The sequence below is a fragment of the Terrapene carolina genome, unplaced genomic scaffold, assembly GCF_002925995.2.
Source record: "Terrapene carolina triunguis isolate 2854851 unplaced genomic scaffold, T_m_triunguis-2.0 Scaffold35022, whole genome shotgun sequence".
NCBI lineage: Eukaryota > Metazoa > Chordata > Testudines > Emydidae > Terrapene > Terrapene triunguis.
The window spans coordinates 11,866,686-11,882,772 of record NW_020699373.1 but is presented as its reverse complement, the minus strand read 5'-3'; the positions used below and the strand labels follow the sequence as shown (position 1 = coordinate 11,882,772).

The 16,087-nt window shown below is 48.9% G+C and overlaps 1 protein-coding gene across 2 annotated transcripts; it reads left to right on the top strand.

Moving 5' to 3' along the window:
* Positions 1-243: 243 nt before the first annotated feature.
* Positions 244-15,108, top strand: LOC113404969 (transmembrane protein 246-like). Of its 2 annotated transcripts, none has more exons than XM_026646441.1 (2): positions 244-441; positions 12,873-15,108. In XM_026646441.1, the coding sequence occupies exon 2, from the start codon at positions 12,998-13,000 to the stop codon at positions 14,183-14,185; it is 1,188 nt and encodes a 395-aa protein (XP_026502226.1). In that variant the 5' UTR covers positions 244-441; positions 12,873-12,997; the 3' UTR covers positions 14,186-15,108. The 2 variants fall into 2 exon arrangements, with proteins under 2 accessions (XP_026502226.1, XP_026502225.1); XM_026646440.1 differs by having other exon boundaries at positions 435-512.
* Positions 15,109-16,087: the final 979 nt, after the last annotated feature.

The window sequence follows — 16,087 nt, the reverse complement described above, 5'->3', positions numbered from 1 at the left end:
GTCCTACTGCAATGTTAATGGACCATAGCAGAAATCCGCCAGTCTGGCTGCAACAGGAGCTCAGTCCTTGGCTTTGTTGACATTTGTCCTAGTTATTTTTCCTCTCATTCTTTCACACCTCTTCTTTCCCTCTCGTTTTTGGTGTCTCTCTCTCTCTCTCTGTTGTTTATGTGGTCACATGTTTGGTTTTAGGTGCCTTGTTTAATCCCACCCTCCTGGCCTGAGAGAGAGGAGGAGGGGACCTGCAGGCGAGAAGAGAGCAACAAGATAACATGGATAGCAGAGCAAGAAGCATGGAGGGTGGAATATTGTGCTGCTAGGGAGCATTGAAAAGGAAAGGGGTGACACCCAGGATTTACATAAAGCCAGCGGCTCAGGTTTTCAGGATTACTAGCTCTTTCCTTCTCTACATGCTGGGCAAGAATCCAGATGGGAAAACGGGTAATTCCTTCTTCCTGTAATTTCCAGCCCAGCTTCTGTGCTGTTTTTCCGTTATGGCTTTTGCTGCTATGGTGAGTTTGATTTTTGTTATTTTTATACTGGGGTGCCAGGAGGCTTAATGATCTCAAAAGGACCATTGATTTCTCAGGTGAAAGGCACTATCTAGTCCGAAAACATTATATTTTGCTCCTGCCAACTGTACAGTTCCTGTGGGGGAGACATTAGCAGAGGGTTGGGCGGGGGAGGGAGGGGGAGGCAGAAACTTAATGGTTGCAAAGAGCTGTTTTCCTTGAATTAAGATCTATACTTTTTGCGGATACAGACTAACACGGCTGCTACTCTGAAACCTGATCTATAGAGGGACTGTCCTTCTGGGAATGAACTGCAGTGCGTTCTGATCGCTGGGGCAGGGGAAGAGGAGCGGTGGAAGCCCCTGCAGGGACAAGATGGATGTTTTTTGGAGTAGCAGCCGTGTTAGTCTGTATCCGCAAAAAGAACAGGAGTACTTGTGGCACCTTAGAGACTAACAAATTTATTAGAGCATAAGCTTTCGTGGGCTACAACCCTGTGCTTGCTAGAAGGTTGGTGGCCAGGAGTGGTGTAAAGCAGGGGAAATGGATAGTGGTCAGGGCATGGAAGAACAAGCCTTCTGGAGGAAAATTTAATGAAGATCTAATGTAAGGAAGCAAGTGACAGCTTCCCAAAATGATTCCTTAAGTCAGTCTGAGTGAACAGAGCCCGAATTTCCTGCAAGGAGCTTTCTGCCTGTTGACAGCTAAATAACATCTGTGGCTCCTGGCTCAGTTGCCTTGGGAGAGAAGGGGAAGGGGTGAGGGCGAGAATCAGCTCAGCTGACACTCCCTCCTCTTTGACCATCATCACCAAGGTAACTGCCATTAATCCCAAGCGATCAGTGCTTGAGGGTCACATCCTGCTACCTGGCAACTCTCCAGAAGGAGAAGGAAGCACTGGGAAAAACAAGGGCTGAAATATGAGATGTTTAAAAATTGTTGCATAGGAAGTCTGCAGCCACAATGATTGTATGGTACAACATTGTGTATATTCTTAATAACTCTGTGTGTGTGTGTGGGTGGGGGGCGGGTGAAGTATTTGTAACCGGAACTACTGGTGATGGCTCTCTCTAAAGTTGCTGGGAAGATGGCGTCATGCACAACTTCTGAACTGCCATAAATGCACAGTGGTTCAACACCTCAGCTAGCATTTGCTGGGAGGACAGGGGAACAAGCTGGTCCCCTTTACCATTAGTCAAAGCCTGCTGCTTTGTTGCCTCTCAAATGAGGTGTGTGTAAAATATGTGTGCGCACACGACATATTTTCCAGCTGCTCTATTTTTCCCATTCACCCGCCCTTACCAGCTGTAGGGATGGGCCTAAATCGATCAGCGCTCTGTCCTAGAGCCAGTAGCATCACATTTGCAGTCACTTCTTGCAGGGGGTGGTGGTGGTGGTACAGAGCTTGTTTCATGCTCAGGGAAAGGCTGCCCACAGAGCTCTGAATCCTTCTGAGTTGAGTACAAAGAAAATGAGTTAATGCTGCTTAAGATCTTCAACTGTCTCGTTCAAAATAAGTGACTAATGTTTGCCTCTGAACACTGGCTGGAATCTGGATCCTCTGGTTCACACCTGCTACATTTTTATTGTGCTGCTGATCTGTCCTGGCTGGAAACTTTCAGACTTATCAGCAACGGCCTTTGATCACAAGGAAGTGTGTGCCTGAGGCTGTTTTTAGATAACTGAGAGGCAATAAAGGTGCAGCCAGAGGTGAAAGTAAGCTGGTAAGCTTCCCCAGGCTGGCGATTTAAAGGGCCCAGGGCTCTCCGCAGTGGCCAGAGCCCCTGACCCTTTAAATCACCGCTGGAGCCCTGCTGCTGCTACCCCGTGGCTCCGGCAGCGGGGCTTGGGCGGCGATTTAAAGGGCCCGGGGCTCCCCGCTGCTGTAGCGGCAGCCAGAGCCCTGGGCCCTTTAAATTGCTCCTGGGCTCCCAGCAGCCTCTGCAGCTGGTAGCTCTGGGGGTGATTTAAAGGCCCCAGGGCTCCTAGCCAGAGTCCTGGGGCCTTTAAATCTTGATTTAAAGGCTCCGCCTCTTCCGGAGGAGGCCACGCCCCTGCTGAGGACTCCGGCGTACCAGTAAGTCCCTTATCTTACTTTCACCCCTGGGTGCAGCGTTTCCTGAGCGGTGCAGTGATGACGCCATTCTACTGTTTTGCCCCCCAGCCCAACCACTCAAGGCAAGGGAATGGGGAGCTGTACTGCCATGCATGTGGCTAATGCAGAGGTTTTGCTAGTAATGAGTGTTAAATGCCCGGGGTGCAGGGTGGTAGGAACAGCTCCTCACCCTGTGTGATCCTGGACAAGTCATTTCCCCTCTACACCCTTCTGATTCCCCTCCTACCTTTTGTCTGTTGGGTTTTGTCTATTTAGGCAGCAAGCTCTTCAGGGCAGGGCTTGTCTCTTCCTATATTTATGTACAGTGCCTAGTACAAGGGGGCTCCAATCTCAGTCGGGGCCTCTAGTTGCTACATCATACAAATGACGATGATAACACCAGGGAGAGGAAGTCACCTGTAGGTCTGAAATTCCTGTAGTGCAGAGCAAATGATACGAGGGCCTCCATATGTGATTTGAGAATAAAATTTGCATCTGTATTTATATTAAAAGAGAGATGAGCCCAAATCAACCCCCATGTTCCAGGCTTGGGGAAGTTCCCAGCCTATCTCTAATGAAAAGTCCTTGTAGATATGTCCTGAATAAAAAAGAATACACTACAAAATTAAGTCGACTTAAGGTAGGTCGACCTACAGCCACCGCAGTAATTGAATCTGCTCTTCGTGTCCACACTGTGCTCCTTCTGTTGGCAGGATGCATCCTCACCAGGTGCATTTACTCTGACTGAAGTGGGGCATTATGGGGCATTGAGAGCTGGAGCCCCACCCCTCCGGGACGGAGAGTCAGAACCCCACTGCCTCCAATGTGCTAATCAGCAGAGCTAAGCCAGCATGGAGGAGCTTTTTGGCCAAGAGGAAAGCAGATTAACTTTACCCCTGAAGCAAAGGCGGTAACAGGGAAGGAATTATAACGGAGTCATAATTCGGTGGTTGGTCTGCTCCGGGGATGGCATAGTTTCTTCAGGGCAAATTGTAAGGGTAACCTCTGGCTACCATACCCATTTACTCTCACTTATTTAACAGCTTGACTCTGGTTTCACCTTCCTTTTTCGGTACTCTCTTTCAGTAAGCCTGTTCAAACAGAGGTAAACAACGTTTAATTCTTCTCCGTCAATCTTCATGCACTTGTCTAGGCTAAGAAACAAACCAGCTTGGACAAAGCATGGCTCTTTCTGACTGGTGTGGGAAATGACTGTCCCACTGTTGCAGACTAAGCCAAACAAGTTCAACACCTGCCATAAGCCAGCCTGGCTAATCGCTAACTCTAGCAGGGGTCAGTCATGCTTTAGGTTTGTCTACATCAGCATGACAACCATTTTCAAGACTGGTTGAAGTGGATGATGAGGGCCAGAGAGCAGTGTGACAGCGGATAGCAGTCATTCACAGGCTACATTTAACTGACCAGTCTCTAGCTAAGATAGAGTGCTGCTGCCTCAGAGATATTTTAGTTCTTGTATTTGTAAATAGAGTTTTGCAGTGAAGGCCTAATTTGTTATAACAGCTCAGTCGTCACTAAATTAAATGGCCAGATTTTTCACGAGTGCTCAGCACCCAACAGATCCCATTACTCTCAGTGGGAGCAATTGGGTGCTGAGCTCTTCAGAAAATCTGGCCCGAAAATGATCTCTCCCGACTAATCTCCAGCCTATCGGAATTTAGGGTGGGAGTTTCTATACTAGGTCAGACCAGTAGTCCTCGTAGTCCAGTATCTTGTCTCTAGCAATGCTTGAGACCCGAGGCTCCAGCAGAACTTGAAACCCCTGTAATATACCTAGCTCAGGGGCGGGCAAACTTTTTGGCCTAGGGCTGCATCCGATTTCCAAAATTATATGGAGGGCCAGTTAGGGGAGGCTGGGCCTCCCCAAACAGCCAGGCATGACCTGGTCCCGCCCCCTATCTGACCCCCTCCTGCTTCTTGCCCCCTGACAGCCCCCCCAGGACTCTTGCCCCATCCATCCCCCCTGTCCCCTGATGGGGGGCCCCCCCAGGACTCCTGCCCCATCCAACCCCCCGTTCCCTGTCCCCTGACAGCCCCCAGACCTCCCACCACCCCATCCAACCCCCCCTCTTTCCTGACTGACCCCCCACCCCTGCCCCCGTTCCCTGCCCTCTGACCGCCCCCAACCCCTATCCACCCCCTTCCCCTGACCACCACCACCCTGAACTCCCCTGCCCTCTATCCAACCCCCCCCCGCTCCCTGCCCCCTTACTGCCCTGCCTGGAGCACCAGGACAGGCAGCCGCGCTGCCCGGCTGGACCCAGCCACACCACCACGCAGCACAGAGCACCGAGTCAGGCCGTGGCTCTGCAGCTGTGCTGTCTGGCAAAAGCTCGCAGCCCACAGCTCAGAGCATTGCGCTGGCGGCGGGGCGAGCTGAGGCTGTGGGGGAGGGGGAACATCAGGGGAGGGGCCGGGGGCTAGCCTCCTGGACCAGGAGCTCAGGGGCCGGGCAGGAGGGTCCCGCGGGCTGGATGTGGCCTGCGGGCCGTAGTTTGCTCACCTCTGACCTCGCTGATGGTGTAAAGTGGTACATGAAGTGGGAGAGAGAACAAAGGGAACTCTCTATTTTTCTTATGGGTTTAAGCTGGTCTGCCAGCAGGGTCTTTGCAGGTGTAGCCGCAACTGTTTACCTCTAAAAGTTCTTTATATTTCAATGGGTTTTAACCACCTGACTTCTGCTTAAATCACCACACTAAAAATACCACCCCACAGACAGAACTCATCTGTCTCTAGCAAAGTGGGTTAGTAGTTAGAGCTGCTAGGCCCTAAACCTGCAATTGAATCCCATGTAAGTGGACCTTGAACCTCCTGTGATGCCCGGGGGCTTGGTGTAGATGCAAGATTCTGCTCACATGGGTGTCATTGCAGGAGCAGGGCACAAGTCAGACTTTCCCATGAGACACAACCACACATTGCTGCACACCTCTGTAATCCTAACAGCTGATATTTCCATAACACCTTCTATCCTGAGGGTCTACATATTATGAGCTGGGTGAAACCTTGTTTAAGTAGAGTTAAAACCTCACTAAGTTTGATAGGTGTGAACATAGCCTTCAATTAACATAACAGTAAGGAAAAGCCCTCGCCTAAGACAAAAGGAGTACAGTAGAACCTCAGAGTTATGAACACCAGAGTTACAAAGTGACCGGTCAACCACACACCTCATTTGGACAGTAGCAATGACAAAAAACAAAACAAACAACCCACAAACAAAAAAACCCAAATGCAGTACAGTACTGTGTTAAATGTAAACTGCTAAATAAAAAGGGGGAAAAGTTTAAAAAAAAGATTTGACAAGGTAAGGAAACTTTCTGTGCTTGTTTCATTTAAAATAAGATGGTTTTCTTCTGCATAGTAAAGTTTCAAAGCTGTATTAAGACTATGTTCAGTTGTAAACTTTTGAAAGAACAACCATAATGTTTTGTTCAGAATTACGAACAACCTCCATTCACAAGGTATGCGTAACTCTGAGTTTTTAGTGTATATGAACCCACTCAGGAGCTTTTGCTGAATATTGTTTTGGGGAGGTTTGCATGTGGGCATGTGTGTAGACAGAACAGAAAATAAACTAGGAGAGTCCGACAGAAGGAGCGGCTGAAAGCACAGTGTCTGACCCTTGAAGAAGCATGAGGACAGGTTTTTGGGTCAGGAGCACAGGCGGAGAAGATTATTCTTGGTTCTGTTAGCAAAAGAAGTTGTTTCTTACTATTTGATTCCTACTGTGTTCAGAGACACAGGACTCTGTACATTCTGTGTAAATAAACAAAACTGCATCAGAGAAATACCAGTCTGTCACCAATTTCTACTCCTACCTGGAACATGCCCAGGGCCCCAAACTTTGGCTAGCCGCTTGAGTCAAAATGGTTCCCAAAGAGAGCTCATCAGGAAGTGTGGTCACTTTCAGGTGGAACTCTAAAGCAGTGACTTTGGAGAACAGGTTTTGTTATGGTAGGAGAGGAATGGAAGAATAGCTTTTCCAGTGAACAAATTTTAGGGTGGCAGAGTGGGATTACCCAAGGTGCCATTTAATGGTAAAGGACTAGATTGTGGCCTTGTTTTACATGAGCACATAGTGGGAAGTAAGGAATCCCTCTGTTGTGGTGACTATACGTGGGCTCCCCACGGAGCAGGCGTGGAGGCGGCAGAACCATGGCTGTCCACCCCTCCACACCAATACAGAGGAGAATATGCTGCACCCTGAAGAGGGGTGTCACATATGTCTTCCTTCCTCCACCCCCCAGCACAACCGCACTCCTGCTAGGCAGGGTGTCTCTGAGCTACCACAGGGGCAGTGTGGAAGCTTTACTCCCCCTTGACTTCAGGCTGTGCCTGAGTGGCACAATGTAGTTCAGAGTAAATGGGGATACGATAAATACGGGAAGGGGATTTGATTTGTACGCAGTGCCACATCTCTGGAAGGATGTTGAGTCATGGGGCTGATGGTCCCTAAAAAAGCGAGTGAGGTCAAGTTATATTTTTCAGCTAAGCGTTCAGACAAGAAATCTATCATAAGCTGAAACTGATATACACACTCCTGTAGCGCTTTAAAAGAGTAGTATCAGTTGAAAGCATTTACACTGTTACAACAAAAACATACAGCCATTGTACGTGGGGGAGGGTTTAAAAAAATTACAAAATCCAGTCATGCCCTGGATAAATATTTTACTGAAAATGCATTTAAAGTCCACCACAAATATCACTAAACTCTTAAGGGAGATTACATAGAGAACTGTAAAATGAGTATTTCAGTGAGAACATTGATAACACATCTGAAAAATGGGGGTAATGCCAAAATATGAAGCATTCTAATAAGTAGAGAAGAGCCTGAAATGAGAGTCTACATCCAGGTTAATGCCCGAGAGTGGGACCAGAACCAATCTCTAAAAAGTGCGGACTCCAACAACCCTGACCTTTGGGATCTGGCCATTTAAGCGGTTCCACTCACCATTGTAGCACCCCCTGGCTTTTGGGGAGGGGGGGCAGAGAGTGTCCATTTCTAGCACCCCAGTTGATCACTTCTTTGGCTCTGCAATGGCCTATTTCTGTCTTCATCTTTCATGGCCCAGCCTTCCAGCCAGGTCCTCTCTTTGCAGTTCTGTCTCTTTCCAGCTAAAGACTCCACGCCAACCCCCAAACAGAGCTCCTTCTGTCCCTCTCAAGCTGTATTGAAGTTCTCTGCTTTTCACCCCAGCTCCTGGGCACTGCAGAGTTATTTCTTTGCTCCTTTGACTCAGCACTACCTCCTAGGCTTTTTTCCCCACTTCCTCCCCTTCCTGGGGACTCTGGTAACTTCTACCAGGGACCTCCCTGCTTCTTAGAGACTCTCCTGCTCCCTGTGGTTCTCTCTACCCTGCCTTCACCAGGCTATTCCCAGAGAGCTGGCACTTCTATTGCTCCTCTGTCCTAGATTTCCCCTTTCTCTAGGTAGTCCTCCCTGACCCTTTCCCAGCTGGGGTCATTACTGGTAATTAAGCCACCAGATCAGGATCTGCTGGGGGGTAACTGCTAAGTAACAGGCAAGGCTGAGGCTGATTTTCCTTAAAGGGCCTGCTAGCCTTTGGCAGGCCATTATAGAGATGATGGGGCCGGTCTAGTTCTTTGTCCATTTGACTTGAGTCCCGCATCTCTACATACCCAGGAAACCGCCTCTCTGCTCCCATCTGGCTGTGCACCAGTCCCACAAGTTGTGGTAATTCCCCTCCTTCACCTGTTTATGTCTTGGTGACCCTTCTACTCCTGCTATGTGAACAGGAAGTCAGTAGATGGAGCCACAACACAACTTTCCAGGCCAGGAGAAAGACAGGGAATTGCAAGCATCTCTGGGGTGACCTGCAGGTACAGCAATCTGGGGGTGGCACCCTGATGACTGGCTGTGTGTGCATAGCAAGGATCCAAGACAGCGAGACCCTATGCAAGGGCACAGGTGTCGGGGTACCTCTGATTCACCAAACTGTGTTCCATCCAAGCATCTGTTGAGCTGGCAGCCAGTCCTGCATTCCTCTCTCTCCCAAATAGTTCAAAGATGCCTCTCCTGAAGGGTGTGTGAAGAATAGGTGGCATCCACATCCTGCTCTTCCCTGCTTCAGACACGCCACCCTCAGATAATGCTCATCTTTGGGGGCAGGGACCTGCTCAGACAGGGATTTCCTAGCACCCAAGTATGTGTTCCTGAAAACTACAGAGCCAGAACAGCTTGCTGCGGGCCCACAGCTCCTCCAGTGCTGGCTTCCAGTTTGTTCACTGGAGGGAGCCTGATTTCCTCCTCCTACTGTGAGAATGTTAATGCCACCATTGATTGTGCTCCCCACCCACAGATGCAGGTCCTGATCCTGCAGGGCCTTACAGACACAAGCGGCCCTGCTGATATCAATGGGCCCTCATCCATGTACTTGTGCGAGTGAGGCTTTGCAGCATCCGGCCCTTCATGGAAGTGCTCCTTTCACCACTGCACCTGACAAACTGAGGAGCAGGGGCAGTACATTCACCAAATTAGCCTAAGATAGCTTCAGAAGTGGACCTCAAGTCCCTAGTGTCCTTGGGCCTTCGGGTCCACTTGCCCTGAGTCCTGAGGACCCTGGGCCCATATGCAGAGTACAACTCTCTGCTCTAATACTCTTGCAAAGCTCATACATTCAACACAATAGGTTATACATAAAACAAAACCCGGTTATCAGAGAAGGGAAGAACCGCCAATGAAGAAATCAGCCAGAGTCCCTGCAGTTCCATCTCATGGTCCATGCACTGTCACGAATTATGGAGTGACACAGAACTGTAATGTCATTGTCTAGCCAGGAGTTCTTTACTATCCTGCAGTGAGAGGGAGCATGGTCTGAAACAAAGCCAGAAAAAACAAACAGAGGTGGGATAAATCCATCATATTTTGCACTTATACCAATATAAGGCCTTTCATCTAAGGATGTCAAAGTGCTACCGGTATTTATGCTGCAGGAAGTAACCATCTTCACAGTAAACACTGCAAATCCAGTGACTATCGCGCTGGCTGGAGTCACAACGTGGGCCCAGAATTAGGCCCGTTGTGTGCTCAATAACAACTGACCCATCCCTATAGCGACTGACCGATCCTGGTCAGACTTTCTGGCAGACAGCATCCCCACCTCTAACCCCACTCTCTTCTGGGATGGGCAAGTGCTACCAAGCCCTGTCTCCTCCAAAACTATGCATCAAAGTTCAGCTAGCACCTTCTGCTGCTCACAGGGCACTGATGCTTCCTGGGCAAAATCATTCAGTCTCCAAGATTCTGGTGCCCATCCCAGGAGGAAAAAGGAAGATCAGTGTGTACGGAAACTGGTATCATAGCCTGTCTGTGATGGGGAGTTAGATGACCATGAAACCAATGCTCCTCTAGCATCTCACAGCAGGGCTGGAGCAAACGAGGGAACAACACTAATTAACAGGAGGGTGCAAAAGAGCCCCCAGCATCAAGCCTCAAGCAGAATGTTAGTTACATCACATGGCAAGGGTGTGAGTAACAGAAGTTAGACCTGGGAGGTTAACTGAGATTTAACAATAGGTGAGAGGAGAAGATAGCAAACAGTGCAGCAGCCCCAGCAGGAACTCCTCCACTGGAGAAGAGAGCTGTGGTACAAGAATTAGGCTCACAGGAAGCAGAAAAAATGCAGAGTCAAAGAGAAGAGTATGGGAGGAAAGCCAGTTAAAGGACAGAGAAGGAAAGTATAAAGAAGTGTCAAAAGGGCAATTAGAAAGGAAAATTACTGCTACCCACTGAGCAGCTACATGTGCTAATGTAACCCATGTGCCTAATAGGGAGATATCTCCTTAAGAGACCCACTGTGGGGAGGTAGGAGTGAGCTGTGTCTGGGTCACTGTTGCTAGGCAGATTAAGCACTCCACATCCAGAAGCTTCTGGAATTGAGTGGGGACGGTAGTGTTGGGTCTGCTCCAATAGGTTCCCTGTTGCTGGGGTCAGACTCTGTGAGGGGGAGCAGTCAGCGCAGCTGCTGTACAAAGGGCCAACACGTGCCCTGTGTGAGTTGGGAGAAGCTGAGCCAGGAGCAGGAAGCAGGCTGTTGGCCCTAACTCTGAAGCACTTTGCAGCAGGTTAGGGATATTGTTACCCTCCAATGGGGAAGCCTGGGCAGTGCTAATTATAGCCAGGGGAAATTGGGAGGGAAAAAGAACTTCTATTTTAAATGTACACTTTGAATGTTGTTTTGATTTTAGCCAAACGGTTCTAGTTAAATTGTCTCAACTAGTGCGGTTCACCAACTTTTCTTTAAATGTAGTAATGAGGAAAGAGTCATTTCTATTTTACTATTCTCAGTTTTGTATTTTCTTGTAACGGTTTTGTTTAAATCTAAACACTTAAGTGAGTGGTTGGTTAATCAGTCAGCTGACCAGCTAGCAGTGATTTCAGCAGAGGAAGAGTCTGCGCGGATTCCAGCTGAAGGTTCCTACAAGCCAGGGGAGGGAAGATGTTGTTTTAGATTCAGCAGATTGATAGGTTTGGTGATCAAAGACTCTAACTGAGATTTAGGTGAACAAAACCTAAGTGGGAACTTCCAGTTTCTTCTCACTGTGTTTCTGTGGGGACTGAACTGTTCAGATTTTAATTTGTTTTCTTTGTTTATGTTTATGTATAACTGAAGGTAATGTCTATGGATTATAAAATAGGAATGTTATGCTGTAAAAATTAGATTATTTGTTTCTTTACCATAAGATTTGATAAAGTTATTTAATTAAATTCATTTCTTTAGTTCCTTTGCGGAGTTGAATGTGGGGAGGTTAACCCTGTGCAATCCTTGCTGAAAATCCTTAGAGCCTGAACTCTGGGTCTCCAGCTACTTTTCTATGGGAGTTGGGGTTTTTTAGGCACTGGAGAAGGGCAATGAAGTGAACTATAGCCCACCCAAAGGTTACACTAACTTTGTGTAAACTAGGTGCAGTGAGACTGTTAAGAGTGGGCTAGTGGCAGCCCAGAAGAGTGGGGCAGAGTAGATGGACAAATACTAATTTTTAGGAAGTTAGAGGGGGTTGATTGGTTCAGCTTTTAATTCAAATGTTTAATGCAAACTCTTAATTCTAAATCTGAGTTAACTGTTCAATCAGAAGATACATCCAGTTGCTCCTGAGTCTTTGTCTATACTAGCACTTTTGTCGGTAAAACTTTTTCTCCCTGACCGACATAAGTTTTGCCAACAAAAGTGCCGGTGCGCACAGCACTGTATTGGCGGGAGATGCTCCCCTGCTGACCTAGCTGCCGCCATTCATTGGGGTGGTTTAATTATGCCAATGGAAGAGCTCTCTCCCACCGGTGTAGAGCGGCTCCACGGGACACCGTACAGTGGCGCAGCTGCAGCGGTACAGCTGTGCTGCTATAAGGGCTGTAATGTAGACACAGCTTGAGAGACTTGATCTGCCTCTTCAAAGTAGTCCAGAAAGAGGGAGCAACCTGGGAGTAGGGGATCGGAATTGCTTGATTTAATAGACGGAGGGGCAGATTCATGGTTACGTGCCTGAGCCTGGTTCAGACATTCATTTACTGCCAGCAGGCTCTACAATGCATTAAGCCTCACAGCACCCCAGAGAAGTGAAGAATACTTGTGAAATCATGAGCTACAGAAGAGAAGTACATGTTTCTATCGGGACCGGAAGTATGGTCTTCTAGTTATGGCACTGGGCGGGGACTCTGGAGATTTGGGTTTAGATCTTGGCTCTGCCACACACTCACTGGGTGACCTTGACCAAGTCATGTAATTTCTCCGTGCCTCAGTTCCTCATCTAGACAATAGGGTTAATAATGCATTCTTCCACTGAGTCTGAGTTGTCTACTTAGATTGCAAGCTCTTTGAGGCAGACACAGGTATATGTACAGCACCCAATACAGTAGGGTCCCAATCTCAGTTGGGGCCTCTACGTGCTTCTATAATAATAATGTTACTAACAAGATCAGAGTCCCCAGCAATCTCATGGGACTCTCTGGCCATTGTTTGTGATGTAATAGCCCCAATGAGCTCAGCGACTCAGGAAGGATCCCTGGACTCCTTCATAAGTCACCCTATTATTTCTTATGCTGTCCCAGTATGGGACCCATTGAGCATGATGCCTAGGGACCTTTTCCCACTGCTGCTTCAGTGGCATGGCATTCATTTCCCCATGAGCTCATCATAGATTTTTGCTCTCACCAGATTGTTAGGTCTGGAAGTTCTTCCTTTGATACTGGTGGATTTGTGCATGTTTTTAAATGTTTCCTTCTTTCCCTGTAGGTCGGCTGCATTGGTTGGGCCTCACTTATGTTGCACCAGTGATGGCTTGCTACTCCGAGCAGAAGCAGAGGAGTGAATGAATTGGGGCATGAGCACAGGGGGGCCACACCCTGTATCCGGCAGCCATGCTCCTCCGAGGACTGCGGCTCTATGGGAAGTGGTGCCGTTTTTCCAGTCCCATTACTCAGCTCCTTACCTTAACTGTGGTGACATTTGGCGTGTTGGCTCCCTTGATTTGCCACCGGCTCCTCCACTCCTATTTTTACTTACGCCACTGGCATCTGAACCCCATGAGCCAGGAGTTCCTGAAGCAGAACCAGGAGGATGGCCAGACTGCCCTCCGTTACTTTGAGGACCTGCGGACTCCTAACTCCTCGGAGATCTCAGGCGACAAGGCCCTCAGACCATGGCTGCTCATCACCATCATCACCGTGCAGAGGCGGAATGAGTTCCACTACGTCCTGCAGGTGGCTTCCCGCTTCCACCGCCTCCTCCAGCAGTGTGGCCCTCACTGCCGGAGCCACCAGGTCTTTCTCTGTAACGTAGAGCAGGACCCGGGCAGCCACCAGGATGCCAGGCTGTTGGGTAACTTCTTTGCAATGGTCAGCCGCTACAAAAACTGGGAGGACCCCGATGCCGCAGTGAACCAGTTTGAGAAGGAGAAGCGGGACTACGCCTTCTGCCTGGAGCAGTCGCTCTTGGCCTACAGTCCAGAGTACGTCCTTCTGGTGGAAGACGATGCTGTTCCCGAAGAGGAGATATTCCCTGTCCTGCAGCACCTGCTGCTGGCACGGCTCTCAAAGCCACACCTTAAAGATGCCCTCTACCTGAAGTTGTACCATCCCGAGCGACTTCAGCGCTATATCAACCCGGAGCCCATGAGGATCCTGGAGTGGCTCGGCCTGGGCATGTTTCTGGGCCCCCTGCTGAGCTTTCTGTACTCCTGGGTGTCTGGCCGCCCAAGCCTTACCTGGCCCATTGTCCTGTTCTTTGCCTTGTACAGCATGGCACTAGCAGAGCTGGTGGGTCGCCACTACCTGCTGGAGCTGCGCCGGCTGGCCCCTGTGCTCTACAACGTGGTGCCGGTCACCGAGTGCTGCACGCCCGCCATGCTGTTCTCCGCCCCTTCCGCCCGCCGTGTCTTGGGTTACCTTCAGGAGCTGCACTGCCGTCGGGGCTTTGCCAAGGACACTGCACTCTACTCCCTGTTGCGCACCAAGGGTGAGAGGGCCTACGTGGTGGAGCCCAATCTGGTCAGGCACGTGGGGATGTTTTCCAGCCTCAGGCCAAATGACAGCCCTAAGCTACTGTGACCCACCGAGAAATGCCTTTATGGAAAGACTGGGAGCCAAGGGAGCCTTGTCCTTGGACAGACCTATCAGGTGTGACTCCAGATGTCATGCCACTTGCAACTGTGCTCAGAACTACCAGCGCCACCTAGTGGAGGGAAAGGAACTTTTAAAAAAAAGTTTACTTAAACCTATAGCTACATTTATTTTATAATGAAGAAGTGAAAGGAGGGTGGAGGTTTTCAGGGAAGGGGAAGGTTTGCTACTATCCTTAGTCATTTTGGGGGGGAGACCCCAATATATACACACACACACACAGGCCATTTGCACGTGAATGTGCCTCCTACAGCAGTATCCAACACAACCAGTCTCTGGTATCACAGACCCGAGACAGTTTGGCTGTATCAGCTGATGTTTGAGATCTCCTTTGTCTTTTTAGCTGCCCCATGCACCTCCCCCACCCCTCATCCTTCCTCACCTACAATGGCCCTGTCTCAATTCCCTCCATGCTAGTCAATGCCACTCCTGTGGTCACATATGTCCTAGTCTCAAGGTCCTGGAAATGCTAGCCAGGGTGAGTGCATCAGGCACAAGCTGACCTAGGAGGAAATATGGAGCTGGAGAATAGCCCTTGTTTCCCCCAACCTTCTCCATATCTTACCCCGATGATCTGTTCATCTCCTCAAATAAAAACATGAAGAGACCTTTACAAGAGGCACGATGCATATAATGAGCTCCTTACCCCACATTCTGCACATGGTTCTGCGAACATGTTTCATGCTGCTTCAGCACCTCCAGATCTTCTCCTTTGTGGGTGTCATAGAAATTCCTGTCCGTTCCAGCTGAAGAATAAGGAGAGGCGGACACAGTTAATCAAGCAAGGAGCCCCAGGAGGGGCGATCCGTTTATTTCAATTGCAATTGGGTTCGAGCTCATAAGTCAGCAAGAACAAAGAAAACACTTACACCAAAGCATTATATGCAGTTGACTATGATAATCTATCGCTCTATGATTGGCCAAAATTTGCTATCATTACCATACATAATTAGCAAGCTACATATATCTGCCCTCCTTGTGACCCCTTATTGTTCATCTACTTGCCGCCCCCCCCCCCCTTGCGTTATTTTGCAAACCAAGCAGTTAGTTATCTACAGGACGCAGGCACAGAAAATTCCATTGTCTCCAGGTTTGGAGTTTGGCTACATTTCCTCTCAAAGGAACTTCCTGAGTTAAGACTATGCATAGCTGTGCTATATATCTCCCATGTGTATGTGACAAATTTGCCCCCTGGCAGTTAAGTAGAATACTTTTATTTCATGGGTAACATGCCTCTTCCCCCAAAGCTCTCTTTTCACCTTGGAGCAGAGGATCTGAAACATAAAGTCCATGTTCTTCCCCATTGCTTCAGCTGGGGTCCCCTATGGAGCCAAGAACACTAAAACCAAACAACCTCCCGCTCGCTGTATGTGGCTTGGATTCACTGGCCCATGCACATACTCACACACACCCACACAGCCTCACATCAGAACAATCTTTGAGATTGCACATACAGCTACCTCTCATAGGTGAGGAAGAGCAGATTCCCCATTTAGGCCCTGATCCTGTATCACCGGGAGCTCACTCATTAGCTTTGAGTGTAAGCCCTTAAAACTGGCCCTAGACGGGTTGCCACCCATCCTGATTTTCCATGGATTCCACCTGCAGCATGGAGAAGCTCCAGTTTGCCTTGGGCAGCCCAATGAATGATCCAGCATGATCATGTTATTTACGGGAAAGGTGAAGGAACAGTTGCAGCAGCATGATGTCACAGTGCACTTATCTTGCCTCAGCCTGCAGTTAGATATAGCTGACAGCTGCAGAAGACACAGTTCACTGCTCCTATCATGAATAGCTGGGCATGGTCAGATGAGCAAGTTTCAGTAATGT

What these genes read in the sequence shown, in the direction of transcription:
- LOC113404969 (XM_026646441.1), top strand. Translation starts at nt 12,998, where the DNA reads ATGCTCCTCCGAGGACTGCGGCTCTATGGGAAGTGGTGCCGTTTTTCC.